Source organism: Aethalodelphis obliquidens, unplaced genomic scaffold, assembly GCF_003676395.1.
Source record: "Aethalodelphis obliquidens isolate GAN/ISIS:26980383/991018 unplaced genomic scaffold, ASM367639v1 scaffold13, whole genome shotgun sequence".
Taxonomy (NCBI): Eukaryota; Metazoa; Chordata; class Mammalia; order Artiodactyla; family Delphinidae; genus Aethalodelphis; species Aethalodelphis obliquidens.
In genome coordinates, this window is record NW_020837957.1 from 8,077,784 (window position 1) to 8,097,597 (window position 19,814).

Here is a 19,814-nt window from a genome sequence, read left to right on the forward strand (position 1 = left end):
CAATGTTCAAATTACGGAACATCTCTCAATGTGCATAATATATAGTATGCTTTCCAATGTTAACATTTAAAATCATGTTTTTGAAGAATATTTAATAACGTGAAGAAATGTTCAGGATGTGAAAGGCGAAAACAAATGTTTATTACATAATATAATCCAATTAAAAAAATTCTGTGTGTATATATAGAAAAATACTAGAAGCAGTTAACTCTGAGTAGGAAATTAGGTTGATTTCTATTTTCTTATCTATATTTTTCTTTGTTTTCCAAATTCTCCACAACAAATGTGTTACTTTCACACTTTGAAAAGAAGCATTAATATTAGAGTACTTGAAAGCTTAGGTATAAAAAATAACCTCCTATATAATTTATTGGCAAAATTTTAGCGCCACAATCCATCCTAGAACCATCACGTGGTCATTTTACGTTGAATTCTTAGGTAGTCAATGTGTGACTAATTTAACAACTAATAGGTAAACAGTCTGACACTCTTACACTGGGTCAAAACATTTAACTTAATAGACAAATTCAGTTTGATTTATTAAAGGGAATGTGATGTTTATTGGTAAAGTACTGGCATCTGAGATTCACGGACAGTACAGCCATGATATGCAAAAGAATCCCCTCTTGTGCCAGAGTAAGTATACAACACAGGCTAATACTGTGATTCTAACCTGATATAACTTCTTATTTAACTTTGTTTCGTGTCAAAATGACACTCAGTTTTAGATCTGTGCTGTGGGAGAACTTTACCTCATAGGGGGATCCAAATAGACACATGATGTACTTGGGATGGGCACTGGGTAAATATGGGCACACTGGGATCTCTTTTTGAATCCATGATCCCCAGCCTCCTTATCTCATTCCCTAGTTAGCTCATCTCTCTCTCTCTCTCTCTCTCTCTCTCTCTCTCTCTCTCTCTCTCTCGCTTTCATTCACCACAGGGGCTATTTTACACATTTTCTACTGTTCTAATTCACATCACAGAAAAAAAAAGCTGTTTAGGGTCTTTTCACCTTCTTAGGACCAAATTCAGCATTGTAGCTCTCCATTCTTCCTTTCCTCTTGTTCAAACAAAAGACGTGTCCTGTCTCCTAGCTAAGACCAGCCTCTGTCTGTGCCCTGGATCCTATCCTTCATGAATGTTAGAAGCCTTATTTTCTCAATTATCTCCTTCCTCTTTTATCTTTAACTTTTGGCTTTTTTCCATTATCATTTTAACATATCTAAATTTATCCTACCTTGAGAAAATAAAACGTCCTGTGGAATTCTTACCTCCCTACACATACTGCTCCAGAAGCTACAGCTGAACTTCTCCAAAGAGTCGTCTATCCTCTTTATCTTCAAATTTATTTCTAAACCTACTATAGCCTGACCTCAGTGCCCATAAATCCTCAAGAAGGGCTTTTTGAAATCCACCAGACACTTACCAGCCTTTCTTGAAACATTCTCTTCCCTAAGATTCAAGTTGCCAAATAAGTTCAGGTTGCCATTACCCAAATATTCTCAAATATTCAGATTACCATTTGTTCTGATTTTCTTACTAATTTTCCTGGTACCTCTCTGAGTGCCCCTTTGCAGTCTCCTTTATGGCTCCTATTTCTCCATCCATCCTGAAAGTGTTAGCATTTTTCAGTCCTATATCATATAATGGGAGGGAGCTACTACGCATAAACTCATTGTGCGATTTCTTCTAGCCCAATGACTTCAAAACCCATCTATGTGCTCTAGGCTGTACCTCTTCTCTGAGCTCCAGATTGATTGATTTAGCTGCCTAAAGCCCAGATCTTCCTAGATGTCTGACATCAAATTCAGCAGAGGTTCAAACTGAAATCATTATCTTCTTCAAAGCTGCTCCTCCACTAATCTTCTCTGTCTCAGTAAACCCAGTCCCCTGAAACAGAAACTGAAGAGTTATCCTTGCTTCATCTTGATTTATTTATCTCCATATGTTCCTCTCTGTCTAGCTTTTTCTCTCTCATTCCACCTCATTAGTCATATTCCTCACATCCAATCAATCACAAATTCTCCAATGAACTTCCTAATACTTTTAAAATCTATCACTTCTTTCATTTTCACTCCCATTGACCCTAAATTCAGACCGTCATCATCTCTTATATAAACTACCACAGTAGTCTATTACATGATTCGTTAGCCTCCATTCTGGGCCCCTCCGTGCTGTTTACAAGATGTTCCTGAAATGAAAATGTGACTGTGTTATTCCACTTTGAAAAATTTTTTCAATGGCTTTTAATTGCCCTGAGTATAAAGTCTAAACCCTTTAAAATGGGCATTGAAGGCTCATTATCTTTTGGCCCCTGTAGAGCTTTCTAGCCTAAATTCTCACCATTTGTTACTCCCACACCTATATTCCAATTACTTTGAACTTCTTTGAGTTCTTTAAAAGTGCCAGTTCTTCTTTCTTCTAGACTTTTATAAATGTGGATCCCTAGGTCCTATAACTCTCACTCTCCTCTTCTTTACTTGACTAAGTCCAACTTATTTTTTGTGTATATTTGAAAAATCAATTTATCTGATGTTTCCCCTGCCAAAAGCCTAGCAGATAATTCGTAATATGTACTCCCAAAATTCTTGACTACTTTTATCACTCCTACACACTTTATATTGTTGCTTAATTGCCAGCCTCTTCTAGTAGATGAAAATTGTTACAAGAGTAGGGCTTACTTCTATCCTTTTAGGTATATCTCAGGACAGACCTAGCCCAGAATATATTACACTGTAGATTTATAAATAGTTTTGAGGGACTTCCCTGGTGGTCCAGCAGTAAAGAATCTGCCTTGCAATGCAGGGGATGCGGGTTCGATTCCTGGTTAGGGAACTAAGATCCCACATGCCGCAGGGCAACTAAGCCTACATGCCACAACTACTGAGCTTGCATACCTCAACTAGAGTCCACATTTCACAAACTACAGAGCCCATGCACTCTGGAACCCGCACACCACAACTACAGAGCCCACGTGCCCTGGAGCCTGTGTGCCACAGCTAGGGAAGAGAAAACCCACACGCCACAACTAGAAAGAAGCCCGTGTACCACAACAAAGAGACTGCGTGCCACAATGAGAGATCCTGCATGCCTCAACAAAGATCCTGCATGCCGCAACTAAGACCCGACACAGCCAAAAATAAATAAATAAATAATAAGTAAATAAATCTTTAAAAAATAAACCAATAGTTTTGAATTAACAAATGAATGAATAATAATAGTAGAGTGTATCCTACTATTATTAGTACCCATTTGTGGGTAACAGATTTTAGTTTCACTTAATGAACAAATTCATTAATATTTATCCTTATTCAAGACTCTGGTCTCTTTTTTTTCCTTTCTGTTATTATAATTAGCCAAGATGACAGCTTCAATTTAGGTATTAATAGAACTAAGCACACCTTATTACTCATAATTTTAACTAGAATGTTCATAGCTACAGAAGTAACCTGGAAGAGGCTGGAGGGTTGGGCTATAGAATCAACAGGAGAAGCAAATATTTAAAATAAAACAGAGGTGTGGGTAAGATGATGGAGTAGGAAGACGCTGAGCTCACCTCCTCTGATAGGCACACCAAAATTACAACTTTTTACAGAATGCTATCTATGAGAATTGCCTGAAGACTAGAGAAAAGATTTTCCACAACTAAAGAGATAAAGAAGGAACCACAACAAGACAAGTAGGAGGGATGGAGATGCAGTATAGTCAAGACTCATACCCCTGAGTAGGTGATCCATAAACAGGAGGATAATTACAACTGCAGAAGTTCTCCCCAAGGACTGAGGGGTCCAAGCCCCACATAGGGCTCCTCAGCCCAGGGGTCCTGCACTGGGAGGATGAGCACCTAGATGTTTGGCTTTGAAGGCCAGCAGGGCTTGTGTATGGGAGAGCTACAGGGCTGTAGGAAACAGGGACTCCACTCTAAAAGAGTGCATGCAAAATCTCACACTCTCCAAATCCCAGCTCAGAGGCAGGCATTTGAAAAGAGCCTGGGTCATACCCATTTGCTGATCTTGGAGAGCCTCCCAGAGAGGGAGGAGGCAACTGGGACACCCTCTGGGGACAGCAGCAGATTCTGGCAGCAGCCATTTTGGGGAGCTTGTTCTACCACAAGGAAACTGGTGCTGAAAAGTGCCATTTTGGAATCCTCTCTTGGCCTATTAATGCCAGGGGTTTATCTGCCCACCAGTGTGTTGCACCAGCCCAGACCCAACCCCCCCCCAACCCCAGTTCCCCACAGCCAGCAGCCCCAGGACCTGGTCCTGCCACCAGCAGTCTAGCAGCCACCTGGGTCAGAGCCAGCCTTGCCTACCAGTGTACCCATGGTAGTGGGCCCTGCCACAATGGAAGAGCCTACACAGCCCACAGAGAGGGTACCCCTAGAGCATATAGCTCTGGTGAGCAGATGGGAGTGTGCTGCTGGGCCCCATAGGACATCTCCTCCATAAGGCCACTTCTCCAAGATCAGGGAATGTAACCGACCAACTTAATACTTAGAAATAAACACAGAGAGTTAGGCAAAATGAGAAGATAGAAGAATATATTCCAAACAAAGGAACAAGACAAAACTTCAAAAAAAAAAAAAAAAAACTGAAAGAAGTGAGTGGACACAAGCAAGGTACCCAATAAAGAGTTCAAGATAATGATCATAAAGATGCTCAACAAACTCAGAAGGATGGATGAACACAGTGAGAATTTTAACAAAGAGTTAGAAAATACAGAGAAGAACCAAACAGTGGTGAAGAATACAATGACTGAAATAAAAAATACACTAGAAAGCATCAAGAGTAGAGTAGATGATACAGAGGAAAGGATCAGTGGACTGGAAGACAGAGTAGTGGAAATCACTCAAGCTGAACATAAAAAAGAAAAAAGAAGTTTAAAAAAATGAAGATAGTTTAAGAGACCTTTGGGACAACATCAAGCATCCCAACATTCACATTATAAAGGTCCAAGAAGGAGAGAGAGAGAAAAAAACAGAAAACTTATTTAAAGAAATAATAGCTGAAAACATTCCTAAACTGGGAAAAGAAACAGACATTCAGGTCCAAAAAGCACAGAGTCCCAAACAAGATGAATCCAAAGAGGTCCACATGAGGACACATTATAATTAAAATGGCAAAAATTAAATATAAAGAGAGAATCTTAAAAGTAACAAGAGAAAAGCAACCAGGTATGTACAAGGAAACTCCCATCAGACTATCAGCTGTCTTTTCGGTAGAAAATTTTCAGGCCAGAAGGGAGTGGCATGATATATTCAAAATGATGACAGGAAAAAACTTACACCCTGAAAGGCTATCATTCAGATTTGAAGGAGAGATAAAGAGTTTATTGGTGCTAAAAGAGTTCAGCACCACTAAACTGGTTTTACAAGAAATGTTAAAGAGACTTCTCTAAGAAGAAAAGAAAAAATCACAATTAGAAACATGAAAATTACAAAAGGAAAAATCTCATTGGTAAAGGCAAATATACAGCAAAGGTAGTAGATCAACTACTTATAAAGCTAGTAGGAAGGTTAAAAGACAAAAGTAGTAAAATCATCTATATCCACAATAAGTAGTTAAGGTATATACAAAACAAAAAGATGTAAAATATGATGTCAAAAACATTAAAAGTGGTAGAGGGTAGTAAAAGTACAGGGTTGTTAAAATATGTTTGAACTTAAGAGATCATCAACTTAAAATAATCATGTATAACATAATAAACATGAACCTTGTGGCTATCACAAACCAAAAACCTATAATGGATACACTCACAAAAAAGAGAAAGCGATTTAAACATAACACTAAAGATAGTTATCAAATAAAAACAGAAGAGAGCAAAAGAAGAAGAAAGAAAGAAAAAACTATAAAAATGACCAGAAAACAATTAACAAGTATATCTATCAATAATTAATTTAAATGTATATGGACTAAATGCTCCAATCAAAAGACATATAGTGACTGAATGAATTAAAAAAAGAAAAAAAGACCCATACATATGCTGCCTGTAAAAGAGTCACTTCAGATCTAAAGACACACAGACTGTAAGTGAGGGGATGGGAAAAGGCATCCCATGCAAATGGAAACAAAAAGAAATGTGGGGTAGCAATACTTATAAAAGGGACAAAATAGACTTAAAAACAAAGACTGTAGCAGAGACATAGAAGGACATTACATAATGATAAAGAGATTGATATAACAATTGAAAATGTATATGCACCCAACATAGGAGCACCTAACTACATAAAGCATATATTAACAAAAATAAAGGGAAAAATTTGCAGTAACACAATAATAGTAGGGAACTTTAACACCCCACTTATATCAATGTATAGAACAGCCAGACAGAATACTGATAAGAAAGCACTGGCTTTAAATGACACATTATACCAGGTGGTCTTAATAAATATATATAGATCATTCCATCTAAAAAACACAGAATACACATTCTTTTCAAGTGCACCTGGAAAATTTTCCAGGATAGATCTCATGCTAGCCAAAAAACAAGTCTCTATAAATTTAGGAAAACAAATTATATCAAGAATTTTTTCTGACCACAACACAATGACACTAGAAATCAACTAAGAGAAAAAAGCTGCAAAAAACACAAACACATGGAGGCTAAACAAATGCTACTAAACAACCAATGGGGGACTGAAGCATTAAAGAGGAAATTAAATTCCTGGAGACAAATAAAAATGGAAATACAACAATTCAAAATCTGTGGGACATAGTAAAAGTAACTCTAAGAAGGAAGTTTATAGCAATGCAATTCTATCTCAGGAAACAAACAAACGGAAATCTAAAATAAACAATCTAACCTTACACCTAAAGGAAGTAGAAAGTAAAGAACAAACAAAACCCAAAGTTATTAGGAGGAAAGAAATAATAAAGATTAGAGAAGAAATAAATGAAATGGAGACTAAAAAAACAATAGAAAACAGACTCATCGATACAGAGAAAAATTGGTTGCCAGAAGGGAGGGAGGTGGGAGCACAAAATAGTTGAAGGGGATTAAGAGGTACAAACCTTCAGTTATATAATAAATAGTAACAGGGATGTAATATACAGCATAAGGAATATGTTCAACAATATTGTAATAACTTTGTATGCGACAGATGGTTACTAATGTATGCAAATGTCAAATCATTATATAGTGCACCTAAAACTAACATAATATTGTATGTCAACTACATTTCAATAAAAAATAAAAATCAAAGAAGTCTACAAGTATTAAATTCTGGAGAGGGTGTGGAGAAAACCCTCTTACACTGTTGGTGGGAATGTAAATTGGTATAGCCACTATGGAGCACAGTATGGAGGTTCCTTAAAAAACTAAAAACAGAGTTACCGTATGATCCTGCAGCCCCAATATTGGGCATATATCTGGAGAAAACTATAATTTGAAAAGATACATGTGCCCCAATGTTCATTGCAGCACTATTTACAATAGCCAAGACATGGAAGCAACCTAAATGTCCAAAGACAGATGAATGGATAAAGAAGATGTGGTATATATGTACATACAAAGGAGTATTACTCAGCCATAAAAAAGAATGAAATAATTCCATTTGTAGCAACATGGATGGACCTAGAGATTATCACACTAAGTGAAGTAAGCCAAAGACAAATATCATGTGATATCACTGATATGTGGAATCTGAAAAAAAAAAAAAGATACAAATGAACTTATTTATAAAACAGAAACAGACTCACAGATTTAGAGAATGAACTTACGGTTACTAGGGGGGAAGATGGGGGGAAGGGATAGTGAGGGAGTTTGGGATCAACATGTACACACTGCTATACTTAAAATGGATAAACAACAAGGACCTACTGTATAGCACAGGGAACTCTGCTCAATGTTGTGGACCAGCCTGGATGGAAGGGGAGTTTGGGGGAGAATGGATACATGTAACATATGGCTAAGTCCCTTTGCTGTGCACCTGAAACTATCACAACATTGTTAACTGGCTATACTCCAATATAAAATAAAAAGATTAAAAAAAGCAAAACAGAAATAGACCCACAGACATAGAAAACAAATTTATGGTTACCAAAGGGGTAGAGGCAGGATAAATTAGGTTGGGATTAGCATATACACACTACTATATATAAAATGGATAACCATCAAGTACTTACTGTATAGCACAGGGAACTATACTCAAAATTTTGTAATAACCTATAACAGAAAAGAATCTGAAAAAGAATATATATATTCTTTTAGTATTAGCATGGGAACTTCCTGACATTATTTTCTTTTTCCCAACACAAAACACTCCTTCATAAAATTTACCAGCTTTCTTTATAGTTAATTCTCATTCTGTTGTTGACTATAAATAGGGGCTAGGTAATTGTGCAATGCCAGATCCACAACTTGAGGGGAGTAAAGTGTCACACAGTGGCATCCTTTTTTCTTTGACATTAAGAAGAACTTTCTATGATTTCCTGACTGTGACAGGAAGCTCAGCCTCCAATGCCTCAACCTTTTTAAAGAGAACTGTGTTAACTGGGTTTAACTTCCACTTTTATTGCTTGGCCTTTGTGAGGGGGGAAAGTGACAACCAAAATTTTTGATGACTATCCTTTTGGGTTTCCAAGTAGCAGCACTGAAGACATTGATTCCTGCAACCCATTCACCTTCCAGGTTTGCTGTGTTAACAGATATGGACGTATATTGTAACCTGACTTATAGTAAGTACTGTGCAAGTATTAGTTGTTATTGTTGTGGTATTATTAACATTCAGATGTTAAATATAATAAAAGGAAGCAAAAAAGGTCCCTTCACTGTCACCTCTTAGCTAGTACATGAATTCCAATGAAGAAGAATGTGGCTATGACACACGACAGAATGGTAACTTGCCATGTCCAGTAGAGGTACAAGTCCCTTTTTGACTCCATCATCCATTAAGGTTTATGTAGCAGCCTTTTAATACATCTTCACAATCACTCTTTCCTTTCAGGCACTATGTAGATGGCAGATGAACACCATCAAGTACCATGTGATATTTGCATTACAAATGATAAACTTTATTTTTCAAAATGCTCTTCTGAAAAGATTCTCCTTTCCATTTTCAGGAAATCAGACTTTACAAAATCACATAAATTATAGTTAACACTTACAATTTTTTACCAGATTTGAGCAAAGTTTGAGGAAGATTAAATTCATATTATATGTAATGCAGGAACATGGAACTTGTAACCTGTTCATTTTCTATGTTTTCCCCCATTCAGCTGCTTTTTTCTCATCTGTTGATTTAGTTGGATTCATACCATTTAGTCCAACAGCAAAGTAAATAATAGGAACCAGAATTAAGCAAACATGAAGAAGAAATCTATTTTTCCCATGACTCAAATACCAAACTCTTATGAGAATTATACGCTTCTATGGAAGATAAACAGATCCTCCATTAGCTCCCTCTCTCTTTAACCTGTGAGTTCCGAGAGGAATTTTATTGCAGTACTAATTTCCCAGGGGAGATCTTAAAAATTAATAGGAGTAATTGTAAAATTATTCCTGTTATTATCTTAGGGACTTTTGTTGATTTCATTTAAAAACCTATATTTGATGTAAATATTTTCAAGACTAATTTTGCAGGAATTAGTGAACAGATATTATTGGGACTTGGAAATATCCAGCTCCCCACCCCATTGAACCAGAACAGCTTTGTTTGTATGTATTACTCTAAAGATACTTATTGAAGTAGTTTTCCCAGATAAATCAATTGGAAGATCATTGGTCTAATGCAGCTCTGTCCAAAAGAAAATAATTCAAGCCACAAATGTGAGCCACATGTATACTTTTAAGTTTTATAGTAACCACATTTTAAAAAGTAAAAAGAAACATGTAGAATTGATTTTAATAATATTTTTAATTTATCAAATATATCTGAAATATTATTTCAACATGTAATCAATATAAAAATTATGAGACATTTTACTTTCTTTTTGTACTTAATCTTCAAAATCTGATATGTATTTTACACTTATATCTCAATTTGGAGTATTCATATTCAAGTGTCCAATAACCAAGTGCTCCGGGCTACCATATGGGACAGTGCATGTCTAGTGCTTTATACTTTTTGACGGCCTTCCACCTGTATTCTCTCAATTAAACTGCATAGATGTCATCACTATAGTGTCCATTATTGGTTGCCTGTTCAACATCCAGTCTCCCATCTCTGCTTCTCCCATCACATCTATTTTCATTGAAGACTAAGTGCTTCAGGGCTGACCCCATCCCTAGCTACTGGAAGTGTCTGCATCAGGGATGATGATATGACCCCATACTAGGAAATGAGTCCTAGGAGGAGGTTCCCTAAGGACATCTGGGGAAAAGTTTCTTCATTTTTAGGGGAGAGCCATAGAAAAAAACACAGCTTCTCTCTCCTGCTAGAGGTGAACTAGGAAGCATGTACTAGCAACCATCCTACTACCTGAGGGGAACAAGCCATAGGATGAGGCCAGACTGCAAAAGAAGGGGCAAGCTGGATGACAATGCTGAGCTTCTGGATTAATCAACTCTGAAGGCTGCCCCAACTCTGGGTTTGCAGTTATGTTTTTTATTCTGAAGATACCATATTATACCATCTCTAATAACAACTGAGGGCAACATAAATATACTGAAACTTTTGAGCATATTTTGAAGCATGTTTTTCCCCTCTTTTGTTAGTTTTATTGTTTCCCTATTGTTGCTAAAATTCCTCGTTGTTTAAGTGTTATCCCCAGGGCACCTTTCCAAATATCCATTTTGTTTTTTTCTTCTTTGGATACCAGGCATTGGAACAGCTGTTTTCTACTCACTGCTTCTAAATAACTTCTCTCTTGTTTTACAAAAACAATGCCGTTTCTCCCATCCTTGTATTTTTCAGTGTTTCTAAGAATTTTTATTACTAAGAACAATGTGGAAACAATAAAAGTTAACAAATAAAAGGAAAGGTGTAAAGTTTTTTAAAAAATGCTCACAGTTTTACTGCATAAATTAGTACCATTTTTCATTAGATACAAGCTGTACTGGTGGCTTTGGAATAAAAAAGAGTTGGGTTTGATTTGCTCAATACCATTTACCAACTGTGGGACTTAAAGCAAGTTTCTTACCCAGTAAATGAAAAAGTAATATAATAAAATAAAATAGATAAATATTTTCTACCTTGAAAAATTTATGTGAAGATTAAAAACCATGTAACATATGTAAAACTCTTAAGGCCAAATTTAAATCTCAATTTTCTGATTCCAAATCTAGCATCCTCTTCAGTTTATTGCAACTTCATTTCTTCATTCATTCCACAATCATTTATTGAGTGCCTGCTATGGGCTACGAAGATTTATAGACAAATATGGCAAGGTCTCTGCTCTTTAGCAGTTTACAGTTTATAGTACATCAGACGAATAAATGGATATTAACAAGAGGGAGGCCATTTCATTTAGCGGTTCATTACATAGGCTATAAAGTCAGACAAATCTAGATTTGAAGGTCAGGTCTGCTTTTTGTTAACTTTGTGACCTTGGGAAAGTTACTTAACATCTCAAAACCAATTTCCTCATCTGAAAAAGGAGATAAGAGTATCCTCTTGTAGTGCTGTTGACAGAAGAAAATGAGATTATGTCTGTGAAATGCTAAGCTCAGTGCCTGTTGTAAAGCAAGCACTTGTCCACTGTGGGCAATCATCCTCACTGTCATAATAACCACTATGACAATTGTAAATATAACTGTGCATAGTTAAGTAAAAAGGGTATGTGCATGCACTATGGCGTATAGAAGCAGAGCATTTGAATCAGTCTCCAGGATTAGGGAAGCTCTGTCCCCTAAAACAGCAGAAGCTTCTGGAGAGTTTTGAAATACCGGGTTCACACTTTTAAGTGTGAAATTGTGCGAGTCATTCTAGGAACTTCAGATTGATTTCTATGACTGAAGATAGGGATGCTGGGGGAGGAATGGAAAATGAGAGGTAAATGTGGCCAAATCCAAGATCTTAAGGATTAAACTAAGGAATCTGAAGCTTTTTAATCTGGGTGAGACGGTGCTGGATGGAAACATGCCTGAATTCCATGTTAGAGAGTCACTGTGAACACACTAAGTTTCAGTAAGGTTCAGGCTCTTTTTCTTCTCTATAATTATAAGAAAAAAAAAAAAAAAAGATGAAAGCAGGTTTGCAAGAATCCCAATTGTACTGTATCATGTTAGAAGTTTTAAGACTGTCAAAACAAATTTTCTAATTTTGACTTTAGTCAAACACTTCCCCACTAAGCAATGAGAACTCAATAAACAGTTTTATTTGTTTTATAAATAGTTTAGTAAAAAGAATAATATTTGTGAATTGTACTAGCTGAAAAATATTTGCCTAGTAAAACTTTACCACTGTATGTGAGTGTTCTAAACCTGAAGAGACAGACAGGATGAAATTGATGGTGCCCCTTAACAGAAAAAAACTCCTAAATTGTAGGTATCATGTTGAATGGAATCCTTTAACTGTCTGTTGTAGGACAAGCAAAATTTCTTGTCATTTCTACAGGGATTTTGACAGTATGTTCTCTAGAAACCCAAGCTCCTAAGAAGGGCAATCAATTAATGAATGAACGAAGATACTGCAGGAAACCTTTAATCACTGTAATTATATGACCCATCCAGTTTCTGTGATTATTGACTATTCTCAATCAATCTGTTCTTTTTTGTGTGACATTTTCAATGAAGTAACTTGAAAACGTTTTAGTAAACTAATAAAGAAAAGACAACCAACGTGAAAGAGATTTTTACAGCATAAAAAATCTAGCTGCTACCAATTTCTAGGGGTAGGATTGGGGAGAATTTTTTAATTGTTTAAATTTTAGTATGTGCAACTGAAAGATGAGGATAAAAATACCAAACTGATAAACTTGTGAAGATTAAATGAGATAATAAACTAATTCTCAAGTACTTGCATATAGTAGGCATTCAATAAATATGTCCTTTTGTTTTGTGGGTTTCTTCAGCTTCCTCTCCACCAGTCTCACTACACTCCAACTCCCCAATAAATGACATGAACACACACATACACACAACACACACAGGTGTTGAAAGATACAACATTACTGTCATAATGTTTCTAAGGATGAATTAGATGATAACAGTGAACTCCCATCTTTTATTATTAATGCCCCAATTTTGACAAACTTTTTCTATATATTCTGGGTGGGAGAGAAATCTCAGCATATACCTCTCACTATCAGTTCCTACTTCAAAAACAAGTTGCTGCACGTGCCTAATCCTTCTTCTAGTAACCCCTTCATATAGCCGGGGGGGAAAAAAGCAGTCAGGTTTGCCCCCAGGACACAGAGACACAAAAAGCAATGGAGTTTGTAGTTCATCCTAGCAGCACGCAGCAAACTGTTTTGCAGCAAGATCTTGGCAGTGTGGCCTCATGCTCAGTATCTAGAATAATCTGTGTCCTGCCTCTTCTAAACCTGGCCTGCCAGCTTTCCCTCCGATATCCTTTTCACATAGGCCCTTTGTGCTTGGAGTCAGATTCTGCTGTTTGCAACCAAGAATCAAGTTGAGGGAGAAGACAAGAGATCTGATGTCAGAGGATATTTCCACACTTCCTGAAATTGATCTACAGCAGAATTTAATTACAAATAGATGCTAAAGAAAAAAAAAATCAAGGTGTTCCCTAATATCTTTTATAGAACAAAAGAGAAGAAATTAAGAAATTTACTTCTGGATCCAGGCAAATCCTTAATCTATTCTGGAGGAAATTATTACCATTAAGTAAATTCAAAAATATGCCACCCAGCCTGTGGGCTGTTAGCACATCCACTGATTTATAAAGAGGAAGTCACAGATTAACATCAAACCCAGACTGCAATTCACCCTTCATGGAAAAATCAAGAAAGAGCTTCCTTTTTCTTCTCCTGTTGCCTCACTGTGGTGTTGATGGCATATTTGTGAGCTTTCAGAGCCTTATACAGCTACCTCTGTTCCATTGGAAACTTCACATTACACTATTAGCTCACTTCTGGACAATTCTCTGAGCCTAAATCTTTTATCATAGCTTAACAAAACTCACAATAGTCTTTGAAGATGAAGTGCGGTCCTGAAACTTTATGTCATGTATAACTGTTTCTTGTACTTACAAAAAAAAATAATAATAAAGAAGAAAGAAGGAGTGAGGGAGGGAGGGCCAAAGGGAGGAAGAGAGGAAGAGAGGCAGGAAGGGAGGGAAGGAGGGAGGGAGGGAGGGAGGAAACAAGGAAGGAAGGAAGGAAGGAAGGAAGGAAAAGAAATTTGTTGAAACAGTCCTTCAAGAAGACATTGTCACTGAAATACTGTATTGCTACAAAGGCAAAATTAAACCCCTACATGCAGGCTGTAAATATAAACCTATTAACCTAAAGCTCTGAAAAAAAGTATATGGGACTTGGCCAATGAGCTGCAAAGCTATATTTTAGGTTGGTTCCTTAGAAGCAGAGCCTGAATTGGAGATTCTGACACAGGCAAGAAGTCAAAGTGAGAGATACAGAAAGAGAGAGTCCTGGCTTCTGTCTTCCACAAGGCCACCTCCACTCTGGGCACCCCCAGCAATTTATGTAAATCAAGAAATCCTCCCCCCACCCTTTTTTTTTTCTTAAACTAGCTTGCTTTAGCTTGGTCTGGATCTTCTTTGGGGATGATGATTCTTATAACATCCTACTATTGTATAAGCAAACTTTGCTTATTTCCCTTTCTCTCTGACTATTCCAATTCACATCTCAGAAAACAAAAAAAAAATAGCGCCCATTAGATAGAACTTAATCCTAAATCTGCCCATTGTTATCTGTGTAAGCCTAGCGCGGTCACTTCCATTTTAAGGAGTCACAAGGAAAGTCATTTGTGGACAGATAGCCACCTCCCTACCAGAGGCTCAGAGAGGAAGACAGGACCCTATTTCTTGTCATAGTTACAGGACAAGGGTTAGAGAAATCACAGAATGTCTTATAAACTCTTATCTCCAAAATGCTCTATGTGAATATATCCACTTCTCCACTCCAGCCTCAGCTGTCATCGACCCTCACGTGGAGAACTTCAACACCTTCTATCTGGTCTCCCTGCTCCCACTCTGGCCTTTCTGCAATCCAGTCTTCACACAGCTTTGAGAAGGGTCTTTTAAAAATGTAAATCCAATAATGTCACTCTCTTGCTTCAAGTCTTCCAGTGTTCTCTTAAAATCATATCAAAACTCCTCTGCATGGCCTCACACAATCTGGATCCCAACACGGTCTCTGACCTCAATTCATGGTACTCTACTCTCTCCATGTTCATCTCACTTCAGCCACACTGGACTTCTTTCTATCCCTTGAGCCCACCTTGAGGTGAGGGCCTTTGCTGTTCCTTCTGCTTAGAATGTTCTTCCTGGAGATCATTCATACCTGGTTCTTTCCTTTCACTCAGATCTCAGCTTAAATGTTACCTCTCATTTAAGAGGCACCTTTCTCTCAAGACCCCATCTACAAAAGTTTCCCAGGCTCCCTCTATCACATCACATTGCTTTATTTTCTCAACAGTATTTATCACAATCTGGCTTTCATCTAATTTAGTGATTGACTTTCTCCTTCCACTAGAATGCATGTTCCCCGAGAGCAGGAAACTAGTCTGCCTATTTAACTACTATATTTCCAGCACCTAGAACTGTGCCTAACACATAGTAGTTACTCAATAAACAATCACTGAATGCATGAATGGATAAATTCTGAATGGTCCCCAGCTTTTTTCCTATATTCAAAATTGACATGGAAAATAATGTTGCTTTTTTGAGTCACAACCTCAAGTTTCTCCAGGGAATCATTCAATAAACAACACATTCCTTGAGGACAAGGACCATGCCATTGTTCTGTCAGGTTGTAGCACAGTGCCTCGCACACAACTGATATTCAATAAAGTGTCACTTAAATGAATTAACACATCATGGCTCCTGCCCCTGACATTGTCAAGATAATTTCATGTTATTTTACTGTTTATTTACATTGATTTAGTAGAACTCCTTGATACCTAACTTAGAAGTATAGTGTCATATAACTTTAAAAATAAAAGATATCTCTAATTAAATTTAGTATTGTTCCACATAAACCAAGGACAAGAATTAGCAATACTCCAATTCAACCAATATAAGGGAAATTAAATTTTTCTAATAGAAAGAACAGCTCAAGATGAATTGGCTTGGAGAAAAGAGCTTGGCCATTGATTCCCAGTTTGACTACTTACGTTGAGTGTTACCTTGAATGAATCACTCAACCTCTTTTAGCTTTGGTTTCTTCGTTATCTGTATATTGGAACCTCATAGGGTTGTTGTAAGAAATAAAGAAAATTATTTGCGAGAAAGAGCCCAGAACATGAATGTAAGGCCTGAAACCATAAAGCTCCTAGAGGAAAACATAGGTGGTAAGCTCTTTGACATAGGCCTTCGTGATGATTTTTTGAATCTGACACCCAAAGCAAAAATGAACAAGTGGGACTACCTCAAATTATAAAGTTCTTCACAGCAAAGGAAACCATCAACACAATGAAAAGGCAACCAACTGAATGGAAAAAAAAAATTGTAATTCTGATTACAGAATTCTGTAATTCTGTATATCTGATAAGGGACTAATAACCAAAATACATAAAGAACTCATACAACTAAATAGCAAATAAACAATCATTTAAAAATGGGCAGAGGATCTGAATAGACATTTTTCCAAAGAAGACATACAGATGGCCAAAAAGCACATGAAAAGACGCTCGACATCACTAATCATCAGGAAAATGCAAACCAAAGTTACAATGAGATATTACCTCACACCTCTTAGAATGGCTATTATCAAAAAGATAAGAATTAACAAGAGCTAGTGAGGATGTGAAGAAAAGGAGACCCTTGTGCACTGTTGGTGGGAATGTAAATTGGTGCAACCACTGTGGAAAATGGTATGGAGGTTCTTCAAAAAATTAAAAATAGAGCTACCATACAATCCAGCAATTCCACTTCTGGGTAGTTATCGAAGAAAACAAAAACAATAACTTGGAAAGATATATGCATGCTCATGTTCACTGCAGTGTTATTTACAATAGCCAAGATACGGAAACAAAGTGCCCACTGATGGATGAATGAATAAAGAAGATACACCCACACACACAATGGAGTATTACTCAGTTACTCAGTCATGAAAAAAGAATAAAACTTGACAATTGTGACAAAATGCATGGGCTTCCAAGGCATTATGCCATGTGAAATAAGTCGGAGAAAGACAAATATCATATGTTCTCACTTACATGTAAAATCTAAAAAAATAACAACAACCAAGCTCAGAGACAGACAGAACAGATGGGTGGTTAACAGAGGTGAGGGTGAGGGTGAGAGAAATGGGTCAAAAGGTAAAAAGAAAAAAATTAATAATAATAATAAAAGAATATGTTAGAGGGTGAGAATTTACTGTGTGCCTAATGTTGTTTCCAGATCCTCAAAAATAAATAAATAGATAGATAAATAAATAAATAAAATTTAAAAATAGAATTAAAAAAGAAACGATACACAGTAGTATTTTATATTGTATATATTGTATTATACAATAAATATATAGTATTTATATTTTATATAATATATTAAAAACACTTAAAATGAATATACTAGATTCATTTGTGTCAACATGGATAAATCACAAAACATCACTGTTAATTGAAAAAAGGAAAACTGCAGAATAATATGTATAATATGACACCATTTTGTAATATACACACAAACAATACTAAAACAGTGTTCTGGAAAATCATAATAGTGATGACTTCTGGAAACTGAGGAGAAGAAGTATCTGTCACAAGTCGGAAGTGGGATAATGAAGCTAACATTTATTAAGTGCTTATTAGTGTGATATGATGTTTAAGTGTTTTACATATATTATTACATTTGATCATAAAAGAAAGAGAGAGAGAGAGAGAGAAAGGAAAAGAAAGAAAGAAGGAAAGAAAGAAACTAGCACAATGCTTGCCTCTAAGAAAATTTTTTGTGCCCCTTAAAAAGCAATAAATTTCCTACAAGTAAAGTATTCAAACAAAGCTTGGACAATTTCATCAAGAATATTCTAGAAAGAGATCAAACAAAACATTTGTTTTACTAAATGACCTTTTATAAACCAAGAGATTTTATAAGGTCAACCTTCTTATTTTACAAACATACAACAGAAGTATAGACAAGAAATACAGCTTGTGCAAGATGAAATACAAATTCCTATTTCTAATTTTCAAGGCAATCTACCAACACACTCCTCCCTCCCTTATCCCTCAGTCTCTATTTGACTCATAATATTTCTTGACTTTCTCAAGCATACTTCAACAAAAACAGATTTGCTTACCATTTCCAGCACACCTGGCTCAATTTTTCCCTCTATGCTTCTGCACTGACTCTCACTCCCACTGCCAATTCTATACCAAGCTATGTCTCTCCTTTCAAAGCAACACTTAAGGAAAAAAAGTTTATCCTTATTAATGTCTCTACATCTTCAACTGACCTCAGTACTCAAGGGCTCTGATGCCTCACTTTTCTAATTCATAAGGCAACCTGAGTGACCTTCTTAATACACAAAACAGAACAAATCACTCCCTTACTCAAAGCTAGTTGTTTTCCATCATACTTGAGATAAAAATCTATAAACTCCCAAACAAAAATGACAGGGTTCTACATGGTTTGGCCCTGTCTACCTCCCTGGCTTCACCTTAAAGGCATCGCCCATTTTACTCACTCTAATGTACCCATCTGGCCCTCTTTAAGTTACTCTAATGTTTCCAGCTCTTTCCTACACTGATGGCTTTGCAAGCTGCTCTTTCTTCCTCAAGTAACATCTTTCAAGATTCACCATAAATGACATTTTCTTAGGGAAGCCCTCCTTAACCACCACTGCATCCACCAATACATCAAGAGAAGGTCCTCTTTGACACTTTCCCAAAGCACCTTTTTCTTGCCTTCATAACACACCCATTGTTTTAATGATGTATGTAAGGGAATGTCAGAAGCTGCCTCCTCTTCTCTGTTCAGGCGGGCAGAGCAAGTCACATTGGAGCAGATGTTACAGAAGTAAGAAACATTTACTTTGGTAAATGTAGAATGAGTAGATTTACACAGTGGAAACTTGTGTGGTACAACAAAGGAAAATCCATGCAACACACATGGTATAAACTGCTGATCACTTGGGAAGACGTAGACCATCATATTTTCTGGAAAAAAAAGGCTGAGAAATCTAACCTCCTCTCCCAATATCTGAAGCCAAGAAACTTAAAGCACAGTAACTTTGGCTACATTCAGTAGAGGGAAAAGACATGGAAAGCCTTAAAAGAAAATTTACTGGAAGAGAAAGACAAACTTGTGTGGGGATGATCTGAGTACAACCCAGAGCCTAAGGATCCAAGAGGGAAGGTTGGTTCCAGGCAGTATGTGGCCTGAGGTCAGCTACTCTCTGGGTCCTTACCCTGTAGCACAGTGGTTGCGCTCCAGGGAATTGCTGGTGAGCTTCGGGGCTGAAGTTATGGGTGTGAATTAATGTGCTCTCTAATGATTGCGCCCAAGCACGGACCCACTACAGCCTGGACAGGGATGTGATCCATCAGGACCTCACAGCAGCAGTGGACCAGCACTGCCCTTCAGCCCAGACAAGGCCAACCTGCAAAAGCTGAACCACGTGGCAGTGAAAGCAACCAGGGTAATGACCCATCAGACTGGTTACATTTGTTTATTGGAAGGATTGTTTATTCACTGTCGGTCTACCTTGGTGGATTGAAAGCTTCATGGAAGAAGCTAACATGTCTGCTTGGCTCACTCTCAGGGCTACCAAGTACAGCACAGATGGCACCCTGCT

The 19,814-nt window shown here is 36.9% G+C and overlaps 1 protein-coding gene across 5 annotated transcripts in view; it reads right to left on the bottom strand.

Annotated features, from left to right (window-relative positions):
- Positions 1-19,814, bottom strand: part of PTGER3 (prostaglandin E receptor 3) — a 70,556-nt gene that overhangs the window by 38,750 nt on the left and 11,992 nt on the right. Inside the window, exon 2 of one of the 5 annotated variants that reach the window (XM_027114078.1) lies at positions 184-2,194. The exons of the other annotated variants lie outside the window; for them this stretch is intronic. Coding sequence (XP_026969879.1) covers positions 2,123-2,194 — 72 coding nt within the window. The 3' untranslated portion in view covers positions 184-2,122. Of the gene's footprint in view, positions 1-183; positions 2,195-19,814 lie in introns of those variants that run through there. 5 annotated transcript variants of the gene reach the window in all.